At 45.2% G+C, this 27,808-nt stretch overlaps 1 protein-coding gene across 1 annotated transcript; it reads right to left on the bottom strand.

Moving 5' to 3' along the window:
• Window positions 1-6,331: 6,331 nt before the first annotated feature.
• LOC136645178 (lipase member M-like) lies at window positions 6,332-17,829 on the bottom strand. Its single transcript, XM_066621415.1, has 9 exons — window positions 17,725-17,829; window positions 15,839-15,956; window positions 15,040-15,238; window positions 13,610-13,719; window positions 11,627-11,766; window positions 10,182-10,328; window positions 8,999-9,070; window positions 7,630-7,698; window positions 6,332-6,565 (listed from the first exon to the last, which is right to left on the bottom strand). Exons 1-9 carry the CDS (start codon window positions 17,827-17,829, stop codon window positions 6,332-6,334), a joined length of 1,194 nt encoding a protein of 397 aa, XP_066477512.1.
• Between the last annotated feature and the right edge of the window lie 9,979 nt (window positions 17,830-27,808).

The following is a 27,808-nucleotide window of genomic DNA, read 5'->3' as shown; positions in this document are numbered from 1 at the left end:
GCCAACAGGGTGTGCCCTGCCTCTTGTGGTGGGGCAGTCACAGAGTCCTCTTCAATATAAAAGAAGTGTTTGCTTCCTTACCTCAGGGCTGCACTGTGGCTGCATCAGCACTGGAAAGTTGAACAGGGCTGGGTCCTGTATTTAGTAGGTAAATTAAGTACAGGTAAATTACACTTCCAGGTAAATTTGCATAAGATTGTAGCCTTTCTATAAAATGAGTTTCATACTATTAGGAAAGATGATGTCCTAATATTAACGAATGATAATTGAGTTGAGTCTGATGCTTCTTCTTAACTAAGGTCCTTTAAATTAAAAAAAAACAAAACACACACACACAGCATCTGTGCACTTCTGATCTTGCTCTAAGAAAAGTCCTGGAGCTCCTGTACCCTTCAATTGCATCCCCAGGTGTTACCGTTCAGTGCCTACCTAGAATAGGGCTGTCGGAAAAATGCATGGATTGTGCATTTGACTAATTGTACAATTTGTTTTACTATCAAAAGAAGGGAAACCTCTTAATGGGTTGGGTTCTTATAGACCAGGGATGTCAAACTCATTTCATACACAAGGCTCAAGTTAGCTTTCATTGTGCCTGCTGAGGGTTGGACGTGACATCATTAAGCAGAAAGTGACAGCATTAAGCAGATGATGGCAAGAAATAAGCACTTGGTCTTCACATAGAAACTCATTAGCTACAAATGGCAGAAGAGAAACTGTGCAAATCTTGTTCACATTTTCAAGATACGAGAGAGCCCGATTATCACACTGGGAGAGCCCAACCGTGACTGCCCCTCCACCACAAGATGCAGCCACACTCCATGGGCATAGCTACACCAGCACTGAAAAACTGGATAGGATTGGGCCCTTAATCCCGAACACTCAGACCATTTAAATGAGTATAGGTGAAGGGTGGTTCTTCCACCTGTCATACCAGCAATGCAATAAATAGAACACTGTCTAGAATTATAGAAAAAAGCAATGTTGAACAAACAAACCCCGCTTTCTGTCCCAGTAACAGGCTTATATACCTTAAAGGTATCTTCTGAGCAACCAGAGGCTTGGACCAGTCAAAGCTTCTAGAGCAGTGATTTTCAATCTTTTTCATCTCATGGTACCTTGGGAAGGCACTAAAATAGTAAAGACACATCATCAGATTTTTGACCATTGACAAGGCACACCACTGCTGTTGGGGGGCTCACATCTCCTACTGGCCCTACTAATAGCCTTCTCCCAAATTTCCATGGCACACCTGGAGACCATTCATGGCACACCAATGTGCCACGGCACGATGGTTGAAAATGGCTGTTCTAGGGGATGATCTCATCAGCTGATATCACTCTGCTATCATGTTCACCCCCTCCCAATTGGAGAGTCACAGCTGCTCGTTTTCTTAATTAGGTAGCTCAGTGCCCAATGTGAAGGCATCTTCCACTGACTGATCTGACATTTGGCCACTACTGAGAAGACTGATAAGGTGCTTCTCTCTGTCTCCAGACAGAACAGCTTTCCCAGGGCAAACTAAGATGACTTCTGGCCTAATAAAGCAGAATCCAGCACAACAGTACTTTTTACCTTGCTCATCACAGGTATGTCTACAACATCGGGATAGGGAAATGACATAATGGGGAAAGGAGGAAGTACAACAGACATGGAGGCATGAGTATGCTGCTGGCCAGGAGTTCTATAAGTGGAGGCTATACACAGATGGAAAGGATGCAGGTAAGGAATCACAGTCAAAATCCGGTAGTGTGGTCACTGGGTTCTTCGTTTTGCAAGTCTCTGACCAATCCTCAAATTTGGCAAGGAAGCCAGGGCCTGAGGGTACCTCTCTTGGAGAACACCCACTGTCCTTGAGAGGCTGGAATCCTGGTAGGGGCTAGCATAGAGGAGGGGAGCTGTGGCAGTCCAGGGTTCCTGGGAAGTAGCTGAGGAGCTCCTGCTCTTTTTTTCAGTTGTTCTTTACCCTCATTCTCTCACCCTGAGCTACTCTTCCCCTCCAAGTCTTCTCCACTTGCCTTTTCCTTCTTCTTCATATCCACTTCTTTCGGCTCTCTGCTCCTCCAGCCTTCAAGTTAATGCTTTCTGACATTCTTCATGCCCCCATTCCCCAGCTGTACCTCTCACCTTCCTATCCTTCAATCCCACCTCTAAGTCCTTGGCTTTCTCCTTTCCTCATTCCTTCTGTCTTTGTCTTCACCTCCTCATCCCCTTTTGCGCCCATACCCACTGAACCTTTCTTGGCTCCTTTTGAGCCTCCCACTTCAAATGATGAGATTTTGGTTGGTTGCCCTGCTGGCCAGTTCTCGCGTGATTTCCTTGTCTGGTGATGATGTAAACATCAGGCAAAACATCCGAAAGTCTTCTCCTGCTGTCGCTAGTAGCAGTGTTTTGAAGCACCACAGGTCACACACCCCCACAGGGGAAACCCCACAGCATCCTATTATACATGATACTAGATCTGCCTGAATGGTACTGAAATCCACTTACGTATTTATTTATTAGCAGAATTTATATCCTGCCTTTCCACTCCAGAAAGGAGCACTCAAGGCGGCTATCATTGGCTTATCGTTGTCTCACATCACAAGGGCCTCTGAGAAGTGACATATGAGGGGATATTTGTTTATATACCACACGCATTGACTTAGGGAAAAATAATGATCAGCCTAATATTAAAACAAATGGAACTATATGCCTTAAAATAGAATGAAAGCAGATACGAAATGAATATTATATTTAATAGAACCAGCATCCAAAGTATGTATGTATTGAATATTAGCCTTTCAGCCCATACAAGAGCCACAAGATGGCTAACACTTCAACACAGATGAAAAGCACTAAAACATAACATCACATTTCAACAACATTGCAATACATGAAATAAATGTCAATAAAGTCATTTCAGTAATAAAGCCACCAGGAAAATGGGAAAATGTTACAGACCTGTACTTTTAACAGCCTACTCTGTATATGTTTTTAACAATGATAGTTAATGAGACTCAGGGGTAGGGCTGCAGCCTAGGATAGTTAAAAATGTTCCTGCTTGATGATGTTACTACCAGTCATGACATCACTTCTGGTGGGTCCTGGCAGATTCTAAAAACTGGATCCCGGTGCTAAATATGTGAGAACTACTGGTGTAATGGATTATAATAAGCAAAATTCAATTTGCCTGCCAAATGTTAGTTGTGAATACAAAGATGTGTATATCCTTAGAGCCCAAATTCTTTCTCCTTGGTATTGGTTTTGGTGAAAAAGGAATCAGTCACTACTTCCAGTGGTGTCACTAGAATTTGTGTCACCCAGGGTGGGGGGGATAGAGCATCACGCCCATAATGGACCTCCTCCCATGCAGTGGGCAGGGCAACATCCTGGGCAGTGGCTGTGATGCACCATTGTCCACTCCCATTGGTTTTTTGACTATAACTTTTGATAGAATAGAGATATTTCAACATGGTTTATTTCATTGCATTTTGCATGAAATCACACACAGAATGATATGATGGTATTATTTAAAAATACCAAGATTTTAAAAATTTTGGCAAGTAGTGTGTCACACACCCCTGTGCGTTTCACCCAGTGTGGCCCACACCCCCTAGCAACGCCACTGCCTGTTTCCCCACTGTCTGATGTCCTTTTGCCCAGAAACTTCAAGGGTGTGTCCATCCTCTAAGTTCCTTAGGCTGAACCTCTTGAATCTCCCACATTGTTCTTGTGGTGTGGTTGGTGTGTAAACACACAAGAGGGCTCTCTTTGTCATGGAGCCATAGTCCGGAAACATCTGCTTGTCCCATCTAAGAAAATAAGAACAGCCCCACTGGATCAGGCCATAGGCCCATCTAGTCCAGCTTCCTGTATCTCACAGGAGCCCACCAAATGCCCCAGGGACCACACCAGATAACAAGAGACCTCATTCTGCTGCCCTCCCTTGCATCTGGCATTCTGACATAACCCATTTCTAAAATCAGGAGGTTGTACATGCACATCATGGCTTGTAACCCGTAATGGATTTTTCCTCCAGAAACTTGTCCAATCCCCTTTTAAAGGCATCTAGGCCAGATGCCATCACCACATGCTGTGGCAAGGAGTTCCACAGACCAACCACACGCTGAGTAAAGAAATATTTTCTTTTGTCTATTCTAACTCTCCCAACACTCAATTTTAGTGGATGTCCCCTGGTTCTGGTGTTATGTGAGAGTGTAAAGAGCATCTCTCTATCCACTCTGTCCATCCCCTGCATAATTTGTATGTCTCAATCATGCCCCCCCCCTCAGGCACCCCTTTTCTAGGCTGAAGAGGCCCAAACACTGTTGCCTTTCCTCATAAGGAAGGTGCCCCAGCCCAGTAATCATCTTAGTCGCTCTCTTTTGCACCTTTTTCATTTCCACTATGTCTTTTTTGAGATGCAGCAACCAGAACAGGACACAATATTCCAGGTGTGGCCTTACCATCTATTTGTACAACGGCATTATTATATTAGCCATTTTGTTCTTAACACCTTTCCTATAATGATCCCAAGCATAGAATTGGCCTTCTTTAGTGCCGCCGCACACTGGGTCGACACTTTCATTGACCTGTCCACCACCACCCCAAGATCTCTCTCCTGATCTGTCACAGACAGCTCAGAACCCATCAGCCTATATGTAAAGTTTTGATTTTTTGCCCCAATATGCATGACCTTACACTTACTGACATTGAAGCGCATCTGTCATTTTGCTGCCCATTCTGCCAGTCTGGAGAGATCCTTCTGGAGCTCCTCACAATCACTTCTGGTCTTCACCATTTGGAAGAGTTTGGTGTCGTCTGCAAACTTAGCCACCTCACTGCTCAACCCTGTCTCCAGGTCATTTATGAAGAGGTTGAAAAGCACCGGTCCCAGGACAGATCCTTGGGGCACACTGCTTTTCACTTCTCTCCATTGTGAAAATTGCCCATTGACACCCACTCTCTGTTTCCTGGTCTTCAACCAGTTCTCAGTCCATGAGAGGACCTGCCCTCTAATTCCCTGACTGTTGAGTTTTCTCAGTAGCCTTTGGTGAGGGACCGAGTCGAATGCCTTCTGAAAGTCCAGATATATAATGTCTACAGGTTCTCCCACATCCACATGCCTGTTGACCTTTTCAAATAATTCTATAAGGTTTGTGAGGCAAGACTTACCCTTACAGAAGCCATGCTGATTCTCCCTCAGCAAGGCCTGTTCATCTATGTGTTTTGAGATTCTATCTTTGATGAGGCATTCCACCATCTTACCCGGTATAGATGTTAGGCTGACTGGCCTATAGTTTCCCGGGTCCCCCCTCTTTCCCTTTTTAAAGATAGGCGTGACATTTGCTATCCTCCAATCTTCTGGCACCGTGGCCATTTTGAGGGACAAATTGCATATTTTAGTCAAGACATATGCCATTTTATATGACATTTATGCCATTTATATGACAGTTATACGCCAATTTTTCAAGAAGTTTTTTGTTGAGTTCTCCTTAAGTAAAGTTGTGAGTTTGTCTCACAACCAATTATTGATTTTTTTGAAACCAATTATTATTATCCCACAACCAATTATTGATTTTTTGAAACAGAGAGAAGACAATGATTTGATGTATTATGGATTTGAAGATTGGTTTTGAAGGATTAGATAGTGGTATAGACTACCATTTGTTAATGTTTGGACTTTATGTATCTAAAATATAACTAGTAGGAATTTTTTGGCTTCGCTCTTGCTGCACCATTAGAATATTGTTTATGTATTTGTTTATGTATTTTATGTTTATTATAGTTAAATAAATAAATAAATAAATAAATAAAAATATGACAGTTATACGCGAGACAGTTTCAAGTAAATACTCAAGGTAGCCTGAGTGCAGCAGGGTTGATATTCCCCTCAGCCAACACACCTTCGCTAATCTGTTGTGTTAGCATAGAACAGTGACTTTCAATCTTTTTCATCTCACAGTACACTGACAAGGTACTAAAAATGTCCATAGTAAGCACACCATCAGTTTTTTGACAATTGACAAAGCACACTATGCTTCCAGTGGGGCCATTCACATCCCCAAATGGCCCTACTAAGAAATGACTCTTCCCCAAACTCCCAAAGAACATCTATGGACCATTCGCCGCACACACTGGTTGAAACTCACTGGCATAGAATGGACAAAAACCAATCTCTTGGAAAAGAAATCTACAGGAAAACATTGGATTGTTCCCCTGCAGTATGTTACTGTATGTTATGATTAGCTTTTAATAGGGCACTGCAAGCTGCAAGATGGAGAATGGGGCAGGAAAGCCCCACATTGCTTCTGAAGCACTGCTTGTAATTCACTGGATCCCAGCCACTGCTTCACAGAGACTTCCTCATCAACTGAATGATTTTGTTGTACATGCGTTCAGGGGCATTGAGACCCCAGACAAAATCCCAGTGGTTCCAGTCTGAGATATTCTCATGGTAAATCAGATTATTAATACGAGGAAGTAAATTCAGTGTATCTTCTGGATTTCCAAGCAAGTCTTTTCCACCAGACCACACTGCAGTTGGCACAGCCATGTCTTCTATTTTATATTCTGGAGGGCAGCTCTTCAAAGAAGCATGAGGAAGACAGAGAGAATCATATTTTAAAATAAAATGCTATCAGTGAGAGTACCCTACCACATTTCAGACCAGTCTAGGCTGACTGTTGTCTTACACAGTCTACTGTTATTTGGGGGGGGGGGGGCTGAAAAACCCACAGTTTGTTGACTAAGTTTAAATTAACAAAGAGGACATATTCAGATATTTGCCACATTTAAGGCATAATTAATCTGTGTTAAGCAGTACAACTTTTGCTAAGAAATAAAAAGCACTTAAGAACGTAAGTTCGACCTACAGCCCAATTCTATCCCTCAACCTACAACAATGGGACAATGTCCTGCTGCTATAAAGGGTGCTGTGATGGCATGCACCACTGCAGAATGCAATGCTGCTGGGCCAGCCTGAGCTGCAACTGGAAAGTGGCAGCAGCACTGGAACTGCACTGGTGTGCATCATGCCAAGGCAGGTAACTTGCTAGGGGGAAGTGTTTTGTAGGCAGGGAGGAGGAGGTGCGGGGGAGTTTCAGGGTGGATTGGGAGAGAGGAGGGCTAAAGGGGGAGGATCTCAACAGCAGATGTGCATGCCAACTTCTATCCCCCATTTTTTGGCCCACGCCTCCCCCTTTCTCCCCTTGGACATTTGCCAGTTATATATGGTGCAAATCTAGGAGACCCACAGGTTACCAGGGGGCCTGCCTGTAGGTAAGGGAAAACTGTTTTCCCTTACTTCGAACAGGCCTCCTGCCCCCCCCCCCACCAGAGCATGCAGCAAAAGCCTCCATGGCATGGATGTATGCTACAGATTGGTTGGGGATAGGATTCAGCTCCTAGTTCCACATGCTGTCTTCTTTACTGGCTACATGGAGTCTCTTTGCCTGTAGCCAGCCTGGTGGTCCTTCTTCTTCTGTAATGGTCCATTGCTAACGGAACAAGGGTGAAGGCTGGATTCACTCATCCATTCACAGCAACAATGCAATGAGTGCTCACGTACATGTTCTCAATGCGTCTACCTTTCTATTTTGACTTATTTTAAATTATCATATTCATCAGACAAAAGAAGCTCTGCCTTACCTGGTTGTATCTTGCCTGATTCTCTTCACTCCCATAGTCAAAATATCTGAACAATCCTGATTCTCCCCCCTTATTGAAGAGTGGGAAAACACATATCATTAGTTATTCTGTGACAGCCCTGCTTCAAGGGCAGGATTGTTTTCTAGTCACACTGTAGATCAAACAAACTTTTAATAAGATTAGTCATGTTTCATGTTGATATTACAGGCATTCATTCCCCCACTCCACTCCCAGTCATAAGTACAGCAACATCTTTCCATCTAATAGCAACAATCTATGGAACTGGTGGCCTGTATTACTGAAATGCATACAAGACCATTAGTCTGCATGAACCAATTTTAATTATGAGATAGGCAAGTTAAACCAGTTCCCCGTGGCAGTCCGGGGTTTTTTTCCCTGGGGGCTGCCCCTCTGTTTGCCGCCACCTGCCCCACCCCGACCCATAAATAGTGAATATGTAACTAAGGGCACAGTTCTAACCAACTCTCCAGCACTGACATAGCTGTGCCAGTGGGGCATGTGTGGCATCCTGAAGTTGGGGAGCAGTCACAGAGGCCTTCTCAAGGTAAGGCAATATTCATTCCCTTACCTTGGAGTTGCATTGCCCTTATGTCAGTGCTAGAAAGTTGGTTATGATTGTGACCTTAGTTTTGCTTTCCATAGGGCTCAATACATTCAGTAGCTTAGAGGGAGGGACTTCCTTCTCTGAAATTTTTCAGGGGTTATGTTCATCGTTTGCGATGGTGTCTTTGGATTCCTCTCAGCCTGCCCTTTCTGCTGGGCTAAGCCCCAAACCCTAACAACTTTCCAGCACTGGCATAGCAGTGCCAATGGGACGTGTGATGCATCCTGCAGTTGTGTGGCATTCACAGAGGCCTACTCAAATTAAGCGAATTTTTGTTCCCTTACCTCAAAGCTGCATTGCCCTTATGTCAGTGCTGAAAAGTGGGTAAGGATTGCGTCCTAAGATAAGTTTGCCTACTCATGAGTAAATGTGATATGGTCCAGTTTCACTTTCCATACAGCTTCATGCATTTTTTTCCCTAGTTTTTTGGTCATAACTTTTAACAGAAAGGAGATATTTCACTCTGGTTTCTTTCATTGCATTCTACTGTAAATTTCACATCGAATGGTATATAGCATTATGGTATTATTCCTAAAAACTGCCATTTTAATCACCAGTGAGTGTCACCCCCCCATGCATGTCATTCGGTGTGGCCTGCACCCCCCGCACCCTACTGGCAACACCACCGAAGCCATGACAATTACAGTGACACGTATTTGATAAAAATTTGTAAACTGTTCATGCATATCTAATCATAGAGCCCTCATAACTACAAGCCTGGGCTAAAAATGTACAAAGCTTTACCTGTCTCCAATGAAGAATGGTTTTAACTGATGTTCCATCTGGAAAGCGAGCTACATACACATCCATTCGGCTCTGCAGAGAAGTTTTAAAATAAATAGATGAAAAATGGCAGGAAGATAATTCAACTATGCCTAAATAATTCATTGCAGTTGCAATACTGGTTTATCAATACTGGTATTGAGAAATGCCCAGTGCTGAAGAATCAGGACTTTAAAAACCATCATCATCAAACCTTTATTGCTTAACCATAGGTCATTACATTAGGAAAGAAAAATAAAAATATAAAATATGACTTTAAAAAGTTTTATTCATTCATTCTCATCAGTTTTTCCTCAACTCTGCAATATTTAACCCATTTTTGGTCGGCCTACAGGTGTACACATTTGGTGCCTGTTGTGTATATGCAAAGTTGGACAGAAATGACTTAAGTTGATGCCTAAAAGCAGGTTTGATTCTAAGATGGGACACTGATTCTATCGTGCTGGCCCGGCCTGCGTGATGCAGGCCCTCTGACTCAGCAGCTGCTGCATCTTCCAGGCTAGCTATGGTCCAGGCAGCACTGCAGTGGTAAGAAATCTTGATGACAGCTGCATCCTTCTCATTCAGAGTCCCTACTCACCCTGGACTACAATGGGTCTACTCTCATCCTCGCCAGCTATTTTGCTGGCATAGATCTGTTACATTAAATGCGGCATGTTGGGCCAGGAACTCTGGATCACAAGCATGCAGCTGCCATCAGGATCAGGCATCAGCCAGTCCCTGCCAGCCCCCCCCCCCATCAACCCATGATCCTCCCCGGACACCAACTTACCTGGCATGGGAGATATTCTGCAGGCCCCTGGTTCCCATGTGAGACCCCACTGAGGCTTGAGTGGTTGGTAAAGCTCTTTTTAAGGTGGGTCCAGATGTAAAAAGTTTGGGAACCACTGACCTAGAGCACAATTCTTGGAGGAGAGGGGAAACAGAGGTCTTCCAACTCTCAGGGATAATCTCCCTGGGTACAGCATTCAGACACACCCTATAACCATAGAGGGCTGTGATGGGGCAACATAGTGTTGCCAGTGACAGAGCTTAACAGCTTCTCCCAACCACATGATCCTATATATCAGGTAATCAACATTTGCATAGTGCTCAGATGATGCGTAGGGCTGGACAACTACACTTTGCATCCAAATATACACACCATATTTAGATTTCTTGCATTGAATCCACCGGCAGAGAAAATGTACTGTGCACATAATTTTTGCATTAATGCTTTGCTGCATGTCTTGGTCATCCATTCTCTTGTAGTCTTGTGTGATAACACAAAATCTTTGTTACCAAGTAATCCCTGTGGAAACATAAAAGGTATAAAGTTTGCAAGCTATGTGTGAGACCATTTGTGTAATTACAAATTTCCCTCTAGGGCAGGGGTGTCAAACTTGTTTCACACAGCAGGCCGAATAGCATTCATGATGCCTGCTGCGGGCAAGAATTGATGTCATAAAGCAAGAAGTGATGTCATTAAGCAGGTCATGACTAGAAATAAGCACTTTTTCCTCAGCAGCTTATTTGCTGCAAATGACTCAAATACACAAATCTTGATCATATTTTCAAGGTATGGGAGAGCCCAGTTATCATGTGGGCAGCCCTTTCAGCAGTGACATTTCAGGACAGCTCAGCAGCTGAGAGTAGCTGATGGTGGTGCTGGCAGAGCCTGAGGGCCAGATAAAGAGCTTCCAGGGGCCATATCTGACCCACTGGCCTCTGTTAAACGCTGCTCTCCCTCCCATCCCTGCCAGAAGCATCAGTTCAAACTTCTAAGGAGTTCCACCAGGACCCTGTTTTACTCACCCTACACTCTCTCTGCCCCATCCCAGCAACAAGCTCCCCAGCCCCCTGCCAGCAGGACCCTGTTTCCACTCACTCAAAACACACATGCACTCTCTCACTCTCTCCCCCCCTTTCCTGCCAGAAGCACCAAGCCCTCTTCCCTTCTGTACACAAAAATGATGCAGAAAGGGCTTGCACTCACCCCCAACTGACACCAGACCTCCGCAGCAGCCTCCAGGACCCTGCAATGGGCATGCTTGCCACTCAGGTCTCAGGGAAAAGATGGAAGGCACCTGACCACGTTCAGCTCCTTCGTGTCCTCCTCTCCCATGTCATATATGACTATTAGGGTTGGCCCTGAGATGGGTTGCTAGGAAACAGGAGCCTGAGGCTGCCTTGAGAAAGCTAAAGCGGAGGACATTGAATCATATTTGGAAAAGAGGTTGAAAAACTGGACAAGAACGGCAAATTCCATACTAATGGTCACTCTGAACTAGGGTCATTCTCAGTTCAGGGTCTATAGCATTGTGGCTGTGCAGAATGAATTTCCTTCAGCCAGGAATCGCAATAAGAACGACAATGAACACTAGTGCCCCAACCACTCCTCCTTCTGGTCAAGCTGGTTGTTCTAAAACCCACTTCTTGGCCCTGACTGTGGCAGCGCTACAGCTGCTAATGCCAAACCAATGGAGAGGAGTGAAGCCCAGGCTCCCAGTGCAGCCCGAGTAAAAGAGAGGGCAGGCAGTATAATGCGCACTGCAGTGAGGAGAAAGTGAAAAAGCAGCCCCACACTTCTGTTACAAAAAAAAGCCATACCTTCACTGTGTTTTCAGAAAGTGAGCACAACAGTTTCATTACAGGGCTTAGGGCATGCTGAATGGAAACCACAGGAGCCAAGGCAAAAAACGTTTTGATTTTTTGAGCTAGTTCTGGCATGGCTGAAAATGCTATGAAACCTGAGAAAAGAAACAACAGTCTTTTAATTGCTCTTTTTCATGATATATTTTTGCTTACTTATAGCAAAAGGTGAATAGGCAGATTTTGTGTGGAGCTGCACACAAAAAGTACTAGGCTTCACTCCTCTACCATGAAAACCTGATAAATCCCTGCCCTTCCAGTTCTGCCAAAAATCAGTGGGCTCTTCTGCTGGAAGCACCAGAAGATACATGGCAACATTCTCACATTCATAGTGGGCTTTGCTCCCAAGCTCCACCGGTGAAGCAGAATTGCTTATTTTAAGCATTGACATCCCTGCAGAGTAGCTACCATTCAGCTAGGGTTGTTGGGGTCAATAGATTTCTGTCTCTCTTGCTATTGAAAAGTCCTAAAAACTCTTAGAACATAAGAACATAAGAACAGCCCCACTGGATCAGGCCATAGGCCCATCTATGTGATTGTGATTTTTAGATTGTGAGCCCTTTTGGGACAGGGAGCCATTTAGTTATTTGATTTTTCTCTGTAAACCACTTTGTGAACTTTTAGTTGAAAAGCGGTATATAAATACTGTTAATAATAATGTTAATAATCTAGTCCAGCTTCCTTTATCTCACAGCGGCCCACCAAATGCCCCAGGGAGCACACCAGATAACAAGAGACCTGCATCCTGGTGCCCTCCCTTGCATCTGGCATTCTGACATAGCCCGTTTCTAAAATCAGGAGGTTGCACATGCACATCATGGCTTGTAACCCGTAATGGATTTTTCCTCCAGAAACTTGTCCAATCTCCTTTTAAAGGCGCCCAGGCCAGACGCCATCACCACATCCTGTGGCAAGGAGTTCCACAGACCAACCACATGCTGAGTGAAGAAATATTTTCTTTTGTCTGTTCTAACTCTCCCAACACTCAATTTGAGTGGATGTCCCCTGGTTCTGGTGTTATTTGAGAGTGTAAAGAGCATCTCACTATCCACTCTGTCCTTCCCGTGCATAATTTTGTATGTCTCAATCATGTCCCCCCTCAGGCGCCTCTTTTCTAGGCTGAAGAGGCCCAAACGCCATAGCCTTTCCTCATAAGGAAGGTGCCCCAGCCCAGTAATCATCCCAGTCGCTCTCTTTTGCACCTTTTCCATTTCCACTATGTCCTTTTTGAGATGTGGCAACCAGAACTGGACACAATACTCCAGGTGTGGCCTTACCATAGATTTGTGCAATGGCATTATAATATTAGCTGTTTTGTTCTCAATACCTTTTCTAATGATCCCAAGCATAGAATTGGCCTTCTTTACTGCCGCCGCACATTGAGTCGACACTTTCATCGACTTGTCCACCACCACCCCAAGATCTGATCTGACACAGACAGCTCAGAACCCTTGACCCTTCCCCTCGTGACAGGGGAAACCACGGGACAGAGTGTTGGGTCTGTGCTATGTCAAATCTTGGGATCGAGCACAGAGATCTCCCAGCATCCTGATCTATTAGTAGAGGTGAGAGTCCCATGCAGCAAACGGACTTTAAGACACTTGCTGGGAACAAAGAGGGAACTTCAGCCATTGTTTCACACAAGCAGAAACAAGACAGGAAAAGGCGGCTAATGAAAGCCCCAACAGACGCAGGGAAAGAATCAACCAACAAGCTTTTAAGCAAGAACCTTACTGGTAGAGACCAACTTTAACATGCATGCTGCCTGGGTGGCTAAGCTCACATGTGGTGGCTCTTCTGACATGAACTTCTTTGCCATCTGCACAACTGCTAAGTTTACTCTCTTTACTGTCAAATGCAGGAAGCATGATCCACCACACAGAATAGGCTTTCAGAGAGACAGACAATGGAATAGCTAAACAGCATTGCATTTTAACTTACCAAGAGCAGTGCCTTGTGAATAGCCAACATAATACAATTGTTTCTGTCTCGTTTTCTTCAGAATGAAGTTTATCATTGCTGGAAGGTCATTCATGGCCATTTCATGGAAACTGAAATTAAAAATATAAAACGTCTGGCTGTTAAAAACATTATTGCAATACTAGTGAAACTCACAGCTGTGAGTTCCAGAACTATTCCCTCAGAGTTCACTTCTGGTAGAGTTTGACATTTCCATATTATAGTGATGTGCCAGAAGAGGGGGTGCACCCACCGGTGTGCAGTATGTGAGAACAGAAGCACGTCTCTTTCCATACCTTGCCTATTTATTGCTTACAATTCACTTACAGTACCTCTGCCATGTATGACTTACAACTCCAGTCTATAAAAACTTTTGTGAAGCGACCAAGCACCTATGGACATTTTTTCTAGCTTCAAGTCTTGCTAGACCAGGGGTGTCAAATGTAAGACCTAGAAGGGCTACTAAGAGCAAAGGTCAACTTCCTGTTTCTTGTTTGCTCTTCGTGTCCTTTCTAGGATGCAGGCCGCTTGCCCACTCTGCTTACTATAAGCTTTGTGCTTATAGTAGTTGTTTAAAGGAAGAAACATTTTCCATTTGCACGAAGGTCATCAGCATAAACAAAGGTAATGGGGTGCACAAGGCACAGAGATAGGGTTTCTCTTTATCCACAGTTTCCAGCATCCATGGGAGAGGAACATATCCCCTGCAGATACCGGGGGATGCCTGTATTTATGATTTCATGGTGTTGACCATGATACACGCACTAGCTGTTTTAAAACTTGAAAATCAAAAAGTCACTAGCAAGGTGTGAGTGACTGAGATCCATTTCCCAAGAAACACAGACAACATTTTACCGATTAGACATGGAAAGTGATGCTCTATTACAGCGATTTTCAACCTTTTTCATCTCATGGCACACTGACAAGGCACTAAAATGGTCAAGGCACACCACCAGGTTTTTGAAAACTGACAAGGCACACCATGCTGCCAGTGGGGACTCACATCTCCCATTGGCCCTATTAATAAATGACCTTCCACCAAATTCCTGTGGCACACCTGTGGACCACTCGTGGCACACCAGTGTGCTATGGCACAGTGGTTGAAAATGGCTGCTCTGTTACAAGACCAATCCCAGATACTGCAATTTCTCCTCTGTCCTTACATTAATTAAAAACCTGAACTCTTTTCTGATGTTATGTTTGAGAATGAATTCAGAATGACACATACCCACTTCCACATTATTGTCATTCCTCCAAATCCTATCTCAGTTATCTACCATGTAGCTTCCTGCTATAATTTACTGCTGCATCACAACTAACTGAGTAAAGTCACACGCCCACCTGCAAGCAGTGGTTACTAGATCTGCATAATTAAAGTACAAGACAACACGTTCAATTGTCATTCACACTACCTGAAATCCCAAAATTCCACTTGGTCTGTTGAAAAATTCAGATGCCTCTGAGACCAGCTTGTTCCCCTGTTGTTCCCAAGCCAAACATCATAGCCAGCATCCGCTAAGATAAAACCAAGGCTGTTGTTTGCCATATTTTCCACCCAGAAGCTAGCTTCTCCAAATATTCCATGTTGGAGTAACACAACGGGCTTTGGACCTAGTTTGGAAAAAAAAGCCTTTAAAACAAATGAAGTACTGTTTCATGATAAAGACATTTCTTATCTCTTCCCATGCTTATCTCAATACATTTTGCATATTTCAGTACACAAAAATTTAACTCTGGCTGTTGCAGAAATTTTGGCCACTAGACTGCTTTACACAAGAAAACATTTCACTGCAGAGACCCGAGGCTGAGTTGTAGGAGAGACTTGTCATCCATGGCCATAGGATTCCTAGGTTTTTGGCCCAGTCGTTTCTGGGCTTGGTTCAAGGTGTTCAGTGTTATAGAACTTGGTACTGGTACAGTTGTTGAAGCTTTCTTCCTTTGATCAGTGGTTCCCAAACCGTGCAATGCAGCACCTAAGGGTGCCACAGAGAACTCACTGGGGCAACTCAGGATGTCCCCAGCAGCCACTTCTCCCTTGCTCTTCCAGGCATCACCATCTTGGATCGTGTGAGCTCTCATGTGATCCAAGATTGCAGCACCTTGGAGAGCCGTCAAGAAGAAGCCACCACAAAAAGAGTGCTGTGGCTACAGTAAGTTTTGGAACCGCTGGGCTAGATCTTGGTTTCCTATTTTGCTCAAATGATCAAATACCTTTGACTGCCAAACTTTTTCGTCCAAAGGGAATTCTGCTTAATGTCAAATAATACCCATCATCTGTCAAGACTTCATATTCCTTACTGGGGTATCCTCTGTAACGAATCACCTCACTCTGAAAGAAGTAAAATTAAACTCCTGAGAAGAGGTTGATAATATTTCTAAATCCATCCGGCAGACAAAAGAGCTTCAAACAGCAAATTCAAGAGGTGCATTTGGTTTTAAGACAAGCTCTACGGCAGTGGTTTTCAAACTCTCAGGGAGAGTTTGAGCCTTTCTAATTTCTTGCGGGGGCGGGGGGAGGCAACAGGGGCGGGAGGAAGGCAGTGGCGCCATCCCCAGGATTTCACCGCTCAGGGGGCTGCAGGGGCTTGACTTCACATACCTACCACATACCACAGGGTATGTGGCTTGACTTCACATACCACAGGGGCTTGACTTCACATACCTAAGCCTCCTGCAGGATGGAGAGCCCTGCACAACCTTCTGCAGGGCTCCCCACAGCTTCAGAAGTGAAAGTGGAGCGATCATGCTCCACTTCCACTTTAGCGGAGGTAGGGCGCGATCACTCCACCTTTGCTTTCAAAGCTTTGGGGAGTCCTGCAGAAGGTCGCGCAGGGCTCTCCGCACCCCTGGGAGGCTGCAGGAGGCTCATGTATGTGCAGCCAAGCCCCTGCAGCCCCCCTGAGCAGCGCGATCCTGGGTATCGTGCTGCTGCCTCCTCGCTTCCTCTGGCTGCCCCCGGCCCTTAATGGGGCAGAGACCAGGGCCCACAGGCTGGGGCATCACGACGCCCCAATCTGCAAAGCCCTGCTCTACGGAATGGAAGAATGGTTCAGCTTAGAGAAAAACCTTTCAGCTTCTGTGACCAATCACAAGATGCATCCTCATCCCTCCTGGCCATTACAAACCTATAAGTACTATTGAAGGGAATTTTAAATAGCCAATTGGAAGTGGTCACCTGTTTGCCCAACAGAAATGCCACTTTATAATGCCTTTCAGACCATCTAGATCAGTGGTTCTCAAACTTTTTTGCAGCGGGACCCTCTTCTTAGAATGACAATCTGTCGGAACCGACCAGAAGTAATGTCTTTAACCTGGAATTCCAGGTTGTCATGGCCAGAAGTGTCATCATCAAGTAGGAACATTTTTAACACCTCCATACGACACAATCAAATTAAATAAATTAAAAGTTTACAATAAATGTAACCTTAAAAAATTATTTAAAATAAAGAAGAACCGTCCTAACCCTCCCAAACAGTTGCTGAGCTGATTAAGAAAAATTTCCCATATATCCCAAAGGCTGCAATCCTACCCACAATTAACTGGGAGTAAGCTACATTGAGTATAATTGGTAAAAGCAGATACATAATAGCCTGCTAAAAGTACAGATCTGTAACATTTCCCCAAATAGAGTCACATACCATGGTAGCCACATAGAGTCACATAGAGTCACATACCAAGTCTAATATACTAAAAATAAAAAAACCAGATGGAAATAAATGAGGACGCACCTGAAATTGGTTGCAACCCACCTAGTGGGTCCCAACCAACAGTTTGAGAAACACTGGTCTAGATCGTTCTAACACATTCAGACCTTCATAGATCTGTCATTTTAAATAGCTGGTGTACCTTACTGTGAACTACACAACTAACATGGAATTTTTCCCTTTCTTCACTTTGTAGTCATCATCCTGTCCACTTTGATTTCTTCCCCGCCTCTGTTCCAGGATTTATACTATTGCTGTTTTAGACCACTGGAGAAGATGTTACAAGTGCTGCTCTTTTGCTACCTCAGCTTTCAGTTTCAGATTTGGATCCCATCCCCGTTTCATACCCCCTTCAGTCCCATTCTTTATGAAAACACTGTAATAATAGCTTACAATATTCATATGAATTTCAGGATTTGCATCTTCTTTCCTCCTAGTAAGGTCTTCTGGACTTGCAGTTGCTGGTATCAAACACAGTATTGTAACAAACCACCTCATCTTATTTCTGTTAAATAAAAAGAGAGATAAGAAGAGAAGAAAAAATAACAATATTTTTCTTAGCAATACTGACAAAATACATATAGTCTGACTTTACCTCCCTTTTACCAAAAGATCCAAATGCGCTCTTCTTTTTAATCACAGGAATGGCAGGGTTCAGGAGCATCCACATTGACTGCAGTGTTGGTTTCAACAAGGAAGCGGTGTGGGCGATTTGCAATACACAGATAATCTTATGTACCCACAAGAATTACAATTACATAATAGGGCGATCATATGTGAACAATTAGCATCTGGGTGTGTGGGTGGCTCTTTCTGAAGGAGAACAGCACAGGCCTAATGTTCTCTAAGAGAACAAAATGAGAGCCATCTGCATTTCCCACATGTAAGATGCATTGATTAAAGGCCCAATCCTATCAAAGCCTTCCTATTGATGGATCTAGCATTCTGTCAGCAAAAGACCTCTTCATTGGTGCTGCAGATGAAGTAACAATGTGTGCAACAGGGCCACCAATGCAAATGGCTGGTGCCCATGCGCACTGGGGTGCCCAGCCACAGCCAGAGAAGATGAGTGGGCAGTGGGCGGGAGGGACAATAACGGGGCAGAGGGAGGATTAGTGATGGAGACTGAGGCTGCTGGAGGCCATTTTGGGGAGGACAGTGGGCAGATACTGGCAGCAACAGCACTGACAATATCCTACTTTTCAGAGTGACAATCTGTCGAGATCCACCAGAAGTGATGTCTTTAACCTGGAAGTCATGTCATGACCTGGCCATGCCACACCTCCTGGGGTTGACTCAGATTTGTGCCAGCCAAAGACCCATTGGGGATAACAGTGTAGCGCAGGGGTCGGCAACCTTAAACATTCAAAGAGCCATTTGGACCCATTTTCCGGAGAAAAGAAGACCTCGGGAGCCACAAAAGCCTCTTGACATCTAAAATGAAGATAACACTGCATATATAGTTTTTTTTACCTTTATGCTATGTATAAAAAAACTATAGTGTGTTAAAATCAATGGGATTTCATTTGACTCCAAAGTGGAGTCGGGGAGGGAAAAAAAACCCAACAGATGCTGCTTTGCGCTGAATCGAAGCAATGGGAAGACTTATGCAGGCTTACTCAGAAGTAAGCGCCTCTCTGATTTCTATGGGGCTTCCTCCTTAGTCAGTCTTAGTCTCCTTAGTATTAGGATCGCATCCTCCACCCTCAGACTTCTTTTGGGAAGTCTGCCTTGTCGGTTTCAGAGGGACTGACTTCCATGATCAAGCGCACTGACCAGGAGAGAAATCGCACGAAGGCCAGAGGGGCTGATTCCGGAGTCGGCTCCCAATCCTAAGCATGCCTACTCAGAAGTAAGTCCCATTCAGTTCAATGGGGTTTACTCCCAGGAAAGTGTGCACTCCCTGCAGGCGCACTCCAGGGAGCTCCAGGGTCAGTCACCCCATCTCTTCTGCAGTGGGGGGGGGGCAACGTGATGCAAAGGGCATCACGAAGCCTGCCAGACTCAGAGGGATGGAGCCGAAGGATCCCCCTGCCTGCTCTGTGCCGGGGGGGGGGGACAGCGCCAGGGTGAGAAGAGCCCAGCCTGGGCGCAGGGGAGGCGCACGCGCACCTCGGGCTGAGCACTCCAAGTTGCGGGGAGGGATCGGAGGAGGCTTCGGAGCGCAGCTTATCTGCCTCAGAAATGCCTTTGTATTTTTACATAGTAATTAGTTTAGCAAAGGGGGTGACAGAGAGGCGCTCTATCACCCCCTTTGCCACTTTCACCCACTTTCACCCACCCTTCCCCACTGAGCCCATGTGCCACCAGCTCTCCCCGCCCGGCCACAGGGGTCCCTGCAAAGCGCCCCCCGCACCTGCCACCAGCGGCCCTGTCCCGTGGTTCAGACCCTGCCCACTGCAGGGAGAAGGAATGAAGGGCGCAGGGAAGAGGTGCCCGGCTGCCCCCCCGCACCTGCTCGCAGAGCCCATGCGCGGCCACGCCAGCACTGCCAGCTCTCCCTGCCCAGCCACGGGTCCCTGCAAAGCGCCCCCCGCGCCCGCCACCAGCGGCCCTGTCCCGTGGCACCTGCTCGCAGTGGGGCGTGGAGAGCAGGTACGGGAGAGCGCCGTTGCCCCTGCCTAGCTGCCAGCGCCCGCAGCATATTGTGCCAGAGAGAGGCGCCCTCGGGGCTGGGCTGGCTGGGCGGCGGCCGCGGGGAAGACGCCCCGCTTCCAGCCCCCACTTGGGAGCCGCAGCAGACCGCTGAAAGAGCCGCATGCGGCTCTAAAAACACAGGTTGCAGACCCCAGGTGTAGTGGAACAGATAAATAAAAATTTCTTTTACTTATCTCTCCTTCCTGTCATGGTCCATGGCCAGGCAGTCCTTAGCGTACAGCACCACTGCACACCGTTTGCCAGCTGAAGATAGGATTGACCCATAAGCCTGCAATCCTATGCACAGTTATCCAGGAGTAAGCCTCATTGAACTCACTAGGACTTACTTCTGGGTAGGCATTACACAGAATTACACTGTAAGTCTGGTATATGTACACGTTGCAGTATACACAGCCTTGCCCTTCAGTTAACCTTGCCAGTCTCGCGTGATGAGTTCTTAGTTTAACTGGTAACACCCAACTAATTGTCACTTAAGATGTCATAAGAATAAATGCACATTGAAAATGGTTTTAACAGTGTTATCTGCACTTTAGTGGGCCAATGACAGTAAAGTGAATGCACTGATGGGACTGTTTTGCTGTGATTCTTTTCCATGGAAAATTAACAAATACGAGGAGGAGGGGGACCTTGGTTGTTTTGTCAACTGTAAAGAAAAGAATGCAAAACGTTTGTTCCTCGGAGCAGCAGCATTGCTACCTGTCTGTGGACCTGGTGTGGTGATTCCTTGTGTCACCCCATTAAGTGTGCAGACATGGAAGTAAATGGTGGTAACAAAACGACGTTTTCATGTCACCATAAATTACTTCTGGCTTGCAAAATGCGGCAGAACCCGGAGTGGAGCTGACTCTCTTCTTGCATAGATCACACAGGAAGCACTTTGGCATGACTGAGGACAGCTGAGGCCAAGCGGCATTCTGCCAATTCGCTTCAGTACTGCTGCTTCTCCCATTCATGCTGCCACCATCTTGGCTGGGCCTTATTCGAAATCCCCTTCTGGTTGGTGCCTGGGGGGTGGACTGCCTCCCGCCTCCCACCCCCCACTTGCTACACCACAGCCTCGGAGCCAGAATGGTGTCATAGTTCAGGAGCTAGACTCAGATCTGGAAGCTCCAGGTTCAAATTTCCACTCAGCCACATAGCTTGCAGGGTGACCTTGGGTCATTCATTCACTCGCAGCCTAAGCTACCATATAAGGTTGTTGAGAGGACAAAAGGAAGGAACTATGTACACCACCCCTGAGCTCCTTGGAGGAAGGGCAGTATAAAAATGTGTAAAATAAATAAATTACATCCAAGGAATGAGGAATATTATATATGAACACATAACCTTGTAATTAAGATCCATAGAGATGCATATAAAAGATAGTTAAAATTACTGAGCCTAATCCTGATGAGTCATTTCATGACTTTTAAGCTTCATAAATCCAAGCTCATCATGCCTATGCCCTTCGCTTCTGAGCAATCTTTTTTATTGCATCATTCCTCTTTGCTCTCCAAATGTGGGCATGTCATCTCAGCAGGTGTTTACCTCTGAGCATGTTTTACATAATGTGTTTCTGCTTGAGGCAGTGCAAAGCATGAGTTGATTAATACTCATTTGAAAGGCAATCAGCTGACCGTCCCTGCAAACTAACTTGATTTTATCGAACCTATTCTCACCGTAGCCATGTGCAGAAAACATGATTATATGCAGGCATAGTGTTCACTGTAAACATGTGGGGTGAAATGGTAGAGTTTCATTGGAGAGTATAAACACCTTCCAAAGTTTGACTATTTAAAATAGTGACACTTCACTATACAGGCAACATTTCTGTCCTCAACAACAGAATCCCTACCAGCAGCCCTCTCTGTCCTCCCATGACGTTACACTGAAGGCTGAAGGCTGCCCTCCACTTGCTGCTCAAGCACTTTGGAATAGCTTGTCTTGCATTGGCTTTGGAGGCACTGCGTTTTAGCAAATTGATAAGGTTTTTTAACAATGATCAATGTCGGGGCTCCAAGGAAGGACAGGGACTTGGGCTCCTGCCTGCCACTGGGGTCCCTACTAGTACAGGTTCAGGAGTCTATGGAGGACTCCTAGGCTACGCTCACCTTTCCACGCACCATCTACCTAGGAGCACCCTTCTTCTCCTCAACCTTAGGGCCTTCTCCAGCCTCCCACAGCTCCAGTGTCTCTTTTCCAGCTTTCAGCTAGCCCCTTCTCATCTCTGGCCTATTCCTTATATTCTCCTGACTTTGGCTGGCCTTTCCTCCCCTTCCTGGTTCCACCCCTCCCTGTCTGGTCGCCCTCTGGGTCCTATGCCTCCTCTTTCAGGGGATGGGAAGGCTCCTGCAGATACTTGCATGGGTAGCCCACACCCTGCTCAGCTGAGGCCCCATGGCAAGTACTTGGCCCTGTTTGCTACGATGAATACTTACAACCCAATAACTTTCGGTCAGGCTTATTATGCTTGCTCAGTGATACACATAAACACACTTGCATGTGTACTGAAGTATGCATCTTTAACACTCTTTGATAGTTCACACTGTACTCCAATGGAATTGGCATGCATCATGTGTAAAGAATGATGGAGTCAGATGTAGGTGCAAACACACTATCATTTATTGGGTTGGTAGTTTTACAGTAAGGGGGAATGAATAAAAATAAAACAGAAAAAGGGCAATCAAATATTCAGGTGTGTATAATCAATGTAGCATTAGGTTATAAAGTGACATTCTAGCACACATGGATTCCAAATAATGCACCAGCCAAAAAGTAGGAGATAAGTCTGGAGTGCTCTGTATGGGCCCAATCCTATCTAATTTTCCAGAGCTGGTGATGCTTTGCCAATGGGGTTTACATTGCTTCCTGTGTTGAGGAGGCAGTCACAGAGACCTCCTTAACGGATGGGAACATTTGTTCCCTTACCTCGGGGCTGCATTGTGGCTGCACCAGAGCTGGAAAATTGGATAGGATTGGGCCCTAAGACAGAGGAGGGAGGGGAGGACATGGAAGAGATGAGGCAGGGGGACATAGCATGAGGGATCCCTAGATAGGGAGGAGAGGTGAAGCTGGAAATGAACATGGAGATTAGCAGTTTTCCTAGGGGCAATACAGTGTTTTGGTGAACAAAAGGCTCTAGGGTGAGCAAGAGAGGGAAAGTGGAATTCTGTGATTAAACATGGAAGAACTCAAGCCAAAGTACAGGAATGGGGACTTCCTGTACTTCCAAAGTACAGGACTCGACTTGCAATAATAAAGGAGCAATTTCTGAAATGTGGGATAAATGCTCTAATGAGCCAGTTTTTACCTGTATTGGTAGCTTGTCTTTTCTTGCCACATCGTATGTCTAACTGGTGTCCCAATACAGCCAACTAAAAATTTGATATTTAAATAAAAAATCCTGATTCTTTGACTGGTATCCCAGTGTTAACAAGCATGATCTGAAGATACTTGTTTAGTGCATTTACAAGTGCCCCAAAAATGCATGTCCAGGGATCTTGTAGTCTTTGGTTATGATGTAAACACCCCACAAACCCCATACAAATAGAAGAATAGGAAGTGACTCACATTTTACTCCATTACAAGCAACTAACTTATGAGAAAAATTAAACTAATGACCAGAAAAAAATTGTATCAAATATACAAATCAATATGTGAAATAAAAGAAATGGCATGTGCCATAACTATACACAATTGCCATGTATATGTGTGAGCATTGTTACAAAACAATAAGAACAGAACAACTGTTAATAATTACAGTAGGCCCTTGGTATCATGTGGGATCTGTTCCAGGATGCCCTGTGGATGCAGAATTCCATGGATAGGGAAATCCACAGGGGAGGGGGCACACTGGCAAACCAGAAGTCAGAAGCTTTCTGGAGGCCTTCAGAGGCATGGGGAGGCTGTGCATGGCTTCCCTGTGCCTCAGAATAAGGATACAACTGGATGGTACTTCTGGTCATGTCTGGAAGGTCTCTGGGGCCCTCCAACTGCGGGGTCATCACCTGAAGGTATTCAAACCTGCATTGGTCAAGCCCACAGATAAGGAGGGCCAACTGTAAATGAAAGAACCAAAAATATGATTGTTAAATACACAATGAAACTTCTTCTTCTGCCAGGCAGAAGTACCACTTAATGGTGGGGATGAGAGAGGAAGAAGAACAAGGTGGCATAAGGGAGGGAACATTACCTATTTGTGAAACGAGAGAATAATTTGGCTCCAACAAAGCAAGAGAAGTTGGCGGAATCCATCCCTTCACAATTACACATTCACACTTACATCTTGACTTACTACTAGCTCACATCTCTCATGGTCTCACACGCTTGGAGAAGGAGTGATCCCTTTAACACTCTTTTACAGGCTATCTGAGAAGGTAGGATCAAATCTACAATGGACCCAAATGAGAACCTATAACTAAAATTACAACTGACTGAAAACAACTTGAGTTTGTCTGCACCATAGCTCATGCTCAGAGAAGGGAGCTGCCGTGTGATTGAAATGGACACCCCAAATTATTTCAAACTCTTATTGAACTTTGGATGATAGCTCACCCTGACTCCAGTTGCCCAATTAGCCAGTTGTGAAAAGGATTCCATTCCTCTTTTGTTTCCTACTTCTGTCTGCCTTCTGTGCCTCTGGAATTTTAACATTAATCTGAGATTGGGAGTATTTCCACCACTTTCAGTTCCTTTGCATATTTTCTCTCTCTTCCCAGCTTTGCATGAGTTCCCTGCTCTGATTGCACACATTGCAATCAGGTCCACCTGCAGGAGCAGCTCCAACTCTGCCAGAAGGCTAATAAGTTGATTAACATTATTAATCTCACCTACTGCGTTCAGATGGTGCAATTACAACTACCATCCTCTCAACTTCAAGGAACTGCACAAGGAAGGGGTGAAGTGAGGGGGTGGTAAAGAGGCCACTTATCTACCTCCTTCCAGTGAAACAGAAAGTGCGAGGTAAGCTGGGAATTCCCAACATCATCTGTGCTTCCTGTTTTGCCAAGAGGATCCTGTGGGAAGGAGTGAGATAGGAAGGTAACTTTTTTTCTCAGTAGGGGTGGAGCTGCATCAGGTGTCAGCAACATCAAGCAACAAATTCTGTTCAGCTGTCTTTGACTTCTTCACCTCCTCCCAAATCAAAGAATTCAACAAAAGATTAAGAAGATACAACATGAAATTAAAATAATGCAAATGCAGGAGTTGGAGAACAAATGGAAAATGGCAAAACAAAACTTTTTTGAAAATGCAAACAAAACAGGAAGATGGTTAGCTTATAAGCTGAAAAAAGAAAGACAAAAAAACTATATTAAGACATTGAAAGATTTGACTGGAAAATAGAAAACAGAATTAGCAGTAAAGAAAACAATTATTGAACAATTTTATCAGGTATTATATGGGAGAAAAAATATAGAACACCAGAAACAAATAGAATATCTGAAGAAAAATAATAGCATTAAAATTTTAGCTGATCAAAAGAATTTATTGGAAAATACAAATACTATAAATGAAATAACAGAAGCGATTAAAAGACAAAAGGCAAAAAATGCCAGGCCCTGATGGATTACGAGCAGAATATTATAAGAAATTTGAAGAAATAGTGTTGCCATTCAAAAAAGTGATTGATGACATATGGGAGGCTGGAGAAATACCAAACTCATGGAAGGAAGGAACAATTACTTTGATACACAAATCAGACAAGGATGAAAAAGAAATTAAAAATTATAGACCCATTTAGCTTTTAAACACAGACTATAAAATTTTCGCTTCAATTTTAGCTACAAGATTAAAAAAAAATAAACCAAATAATTAAAGAAGATCAAACTGGTTTTTTTTGTTTGTCTTTTTACCAAAAAGTCAATTGAAAAACAGAGTGAGAACTATAATAAATATATTGGAATTTTTTGAAGTGCATTCAGATAAGAAATTAGCCCTAGTGATTTAAGACACCCAGGAAGCTTTTGACAATTTAATTGGGACTTTATGAACAATTTTCTTCAAGAAATGCCTTTGGCGCCAATTTGGCACCAGTGGCCATTACCCCTTCCCCGCCTTGCACCACCAGGCAGAGGCTTTGCCGCGATTGGTTATTACGGCTAGGGGAGGCAGGGCCAGAGCGCCAGCCTGGAGCGCGCGCCCCAGCTGGGCTCAGTTCGCTCCCGGCTGGCAATGAGAACAGACGCGTCCTCAGAGGGAGCAAACTGGGCAGGCCTGTAGCCCCGCGGGTCATGGCACCTGGTCAGGCCTTTGTGAGGCGCATGGGTGAAGCAATGGCAGGGAGGCGCAGGCCTTCTCACCGCATGCGGGTCACGTCTGCCCTGGGGGATGACATGGCTGTGTAGCTCCGGTTTCTCGACCAGTTTATGGTATTTCATTTTGGAGAACATGGAGGCTAGTGGAAGCTGAGTTGCAGGTGCAATCTGATGCAGCCAGGGGTCATGAGTTCGGAATTTATTTTTGAGGCCGTTGGTGTGCTGCTCGCTGGCCGAGTGGATGGGTGCCAGAGGGCATCATGAGAGATTTAACATTTCTTGAGTTTTTTCCCATCCTAGTGGTAGTTCCCATATGGGTCCCTGAGTTTGCTGATTCCTCCGTTCTGGTGTGACAACCAGGCAGTGGTCAGGATTATCAACAGGCAAACATCTAAATCACCCAGGGTGAAGCGCTTGGTGAGAGCGTTTGTTCTCCAGTGCTTATCAATTAATGTCCTTTTCTGCTAGGTATGCGCCCAGGGTTCAAAACGGCATTGCCGATGCTCTCTCTCGTTTTCAGGAGGAGTGTTTCAAGCAGCTGGCTCCGGAGGCTCGTCTGGATTCAGAACCCATGTCCCTATGGCTGTAGAGCCTTGGCTCAGCACCACCGAAAACATGATCTGGGCTTCCCTAGCAGCTGCCACCAGGGTCAGTTATGGGTGGAAGGTTCAGGAGTCTTTGGCTTTTCGCAGGCAGCAGCATCTTGAGGATGCATGGCATTTGCCAGTGCACCACCTGATGAAGTTTGTGATTACCCTTTAGAACAGGGATTTCTCAGCATGTTCAATTGTGGCCTGCTTGGGAGCTCTTTTCAGTCCAAGGCTCTGGGATGGGATGACAACACCTCTGATTTCCGGGTCAGACGGATGCTGGAGGGGATTAGGAGGAGCTGTCTCGTGCTCCCAGATGCTGGAAGCCGGTCGCCCTGGGCTTATTACAGGGCTTATGTGCCGACTTTGGTTTACATTGTGCATCGTGTTATGAGGCGATGCTGTTCAAGGCTGTTGCCTGGTCTTAATTTTCGGGGTTTTTTGCCCTAGTGAGGTGTGGTCAGTTTCCAAGTTTACCCCTGGGGACAGAGCCATGCGATGGGGCGATTGTCAGTCGGGCGTTAACCATGTTTCTTTATTTTTAAGGTATCCTACCAGCGAGGTAAGGGCCAGTGGATCCACCTGAAAGAGCTGCCGATGTGGATGTCTGTCCAGTGCCAGCAGTCATGGACTACCGCCACGTGGCGCCCAGAGGAGACGGGCTGTTTTTCAGCATCAGTTCCCTGACGGTTTACCAGTTCTGGACAGTTGTTAATGCTGCCTTACAGAGGCTTGGAGTGGCAGCCAGGCAGTTCGGCCTGCATTCCTTTAGAAGTGGTGCTGCATCTACAGCAGCCAGGCTTGGCTTCCATGTGGGAGTTATTCAGAGGATCGGGCGATGGCATTTGGGGGCCCTTAAGTATTATGTTTGCTAAGGCCCACTGGTCGCAGTGGTCGAAGTTATGTTAGCGGGCTCCCCCAGTGGTTGGGGGGGGGCGTGTTGACTGGCATAGCCAGCCTTGGTGTTAAGTCAAGGGATGGTCCGGTTGGACTCCC

The sequence above is a fragment of the Tiliqua scincoides genome, chromosome 3 (genome assembly GCF_035046505.1).
Source record: "Tiliqua scincoides isolate rTilSci1 chromosome 3, rTilSci1.hap2, whole genome shotgun sequence".
NCBI lineage: Eukaryota > Metazoa > Chordata > Lepidosauria > Squamata > Scincidae > Tiliqua > Tiliqua scincoides.
The sequence above is the reverse complement of the archived record's forward strand: the minus strand, read 5'-3'. Positions and strand labels throughout refer to the sequence as shown.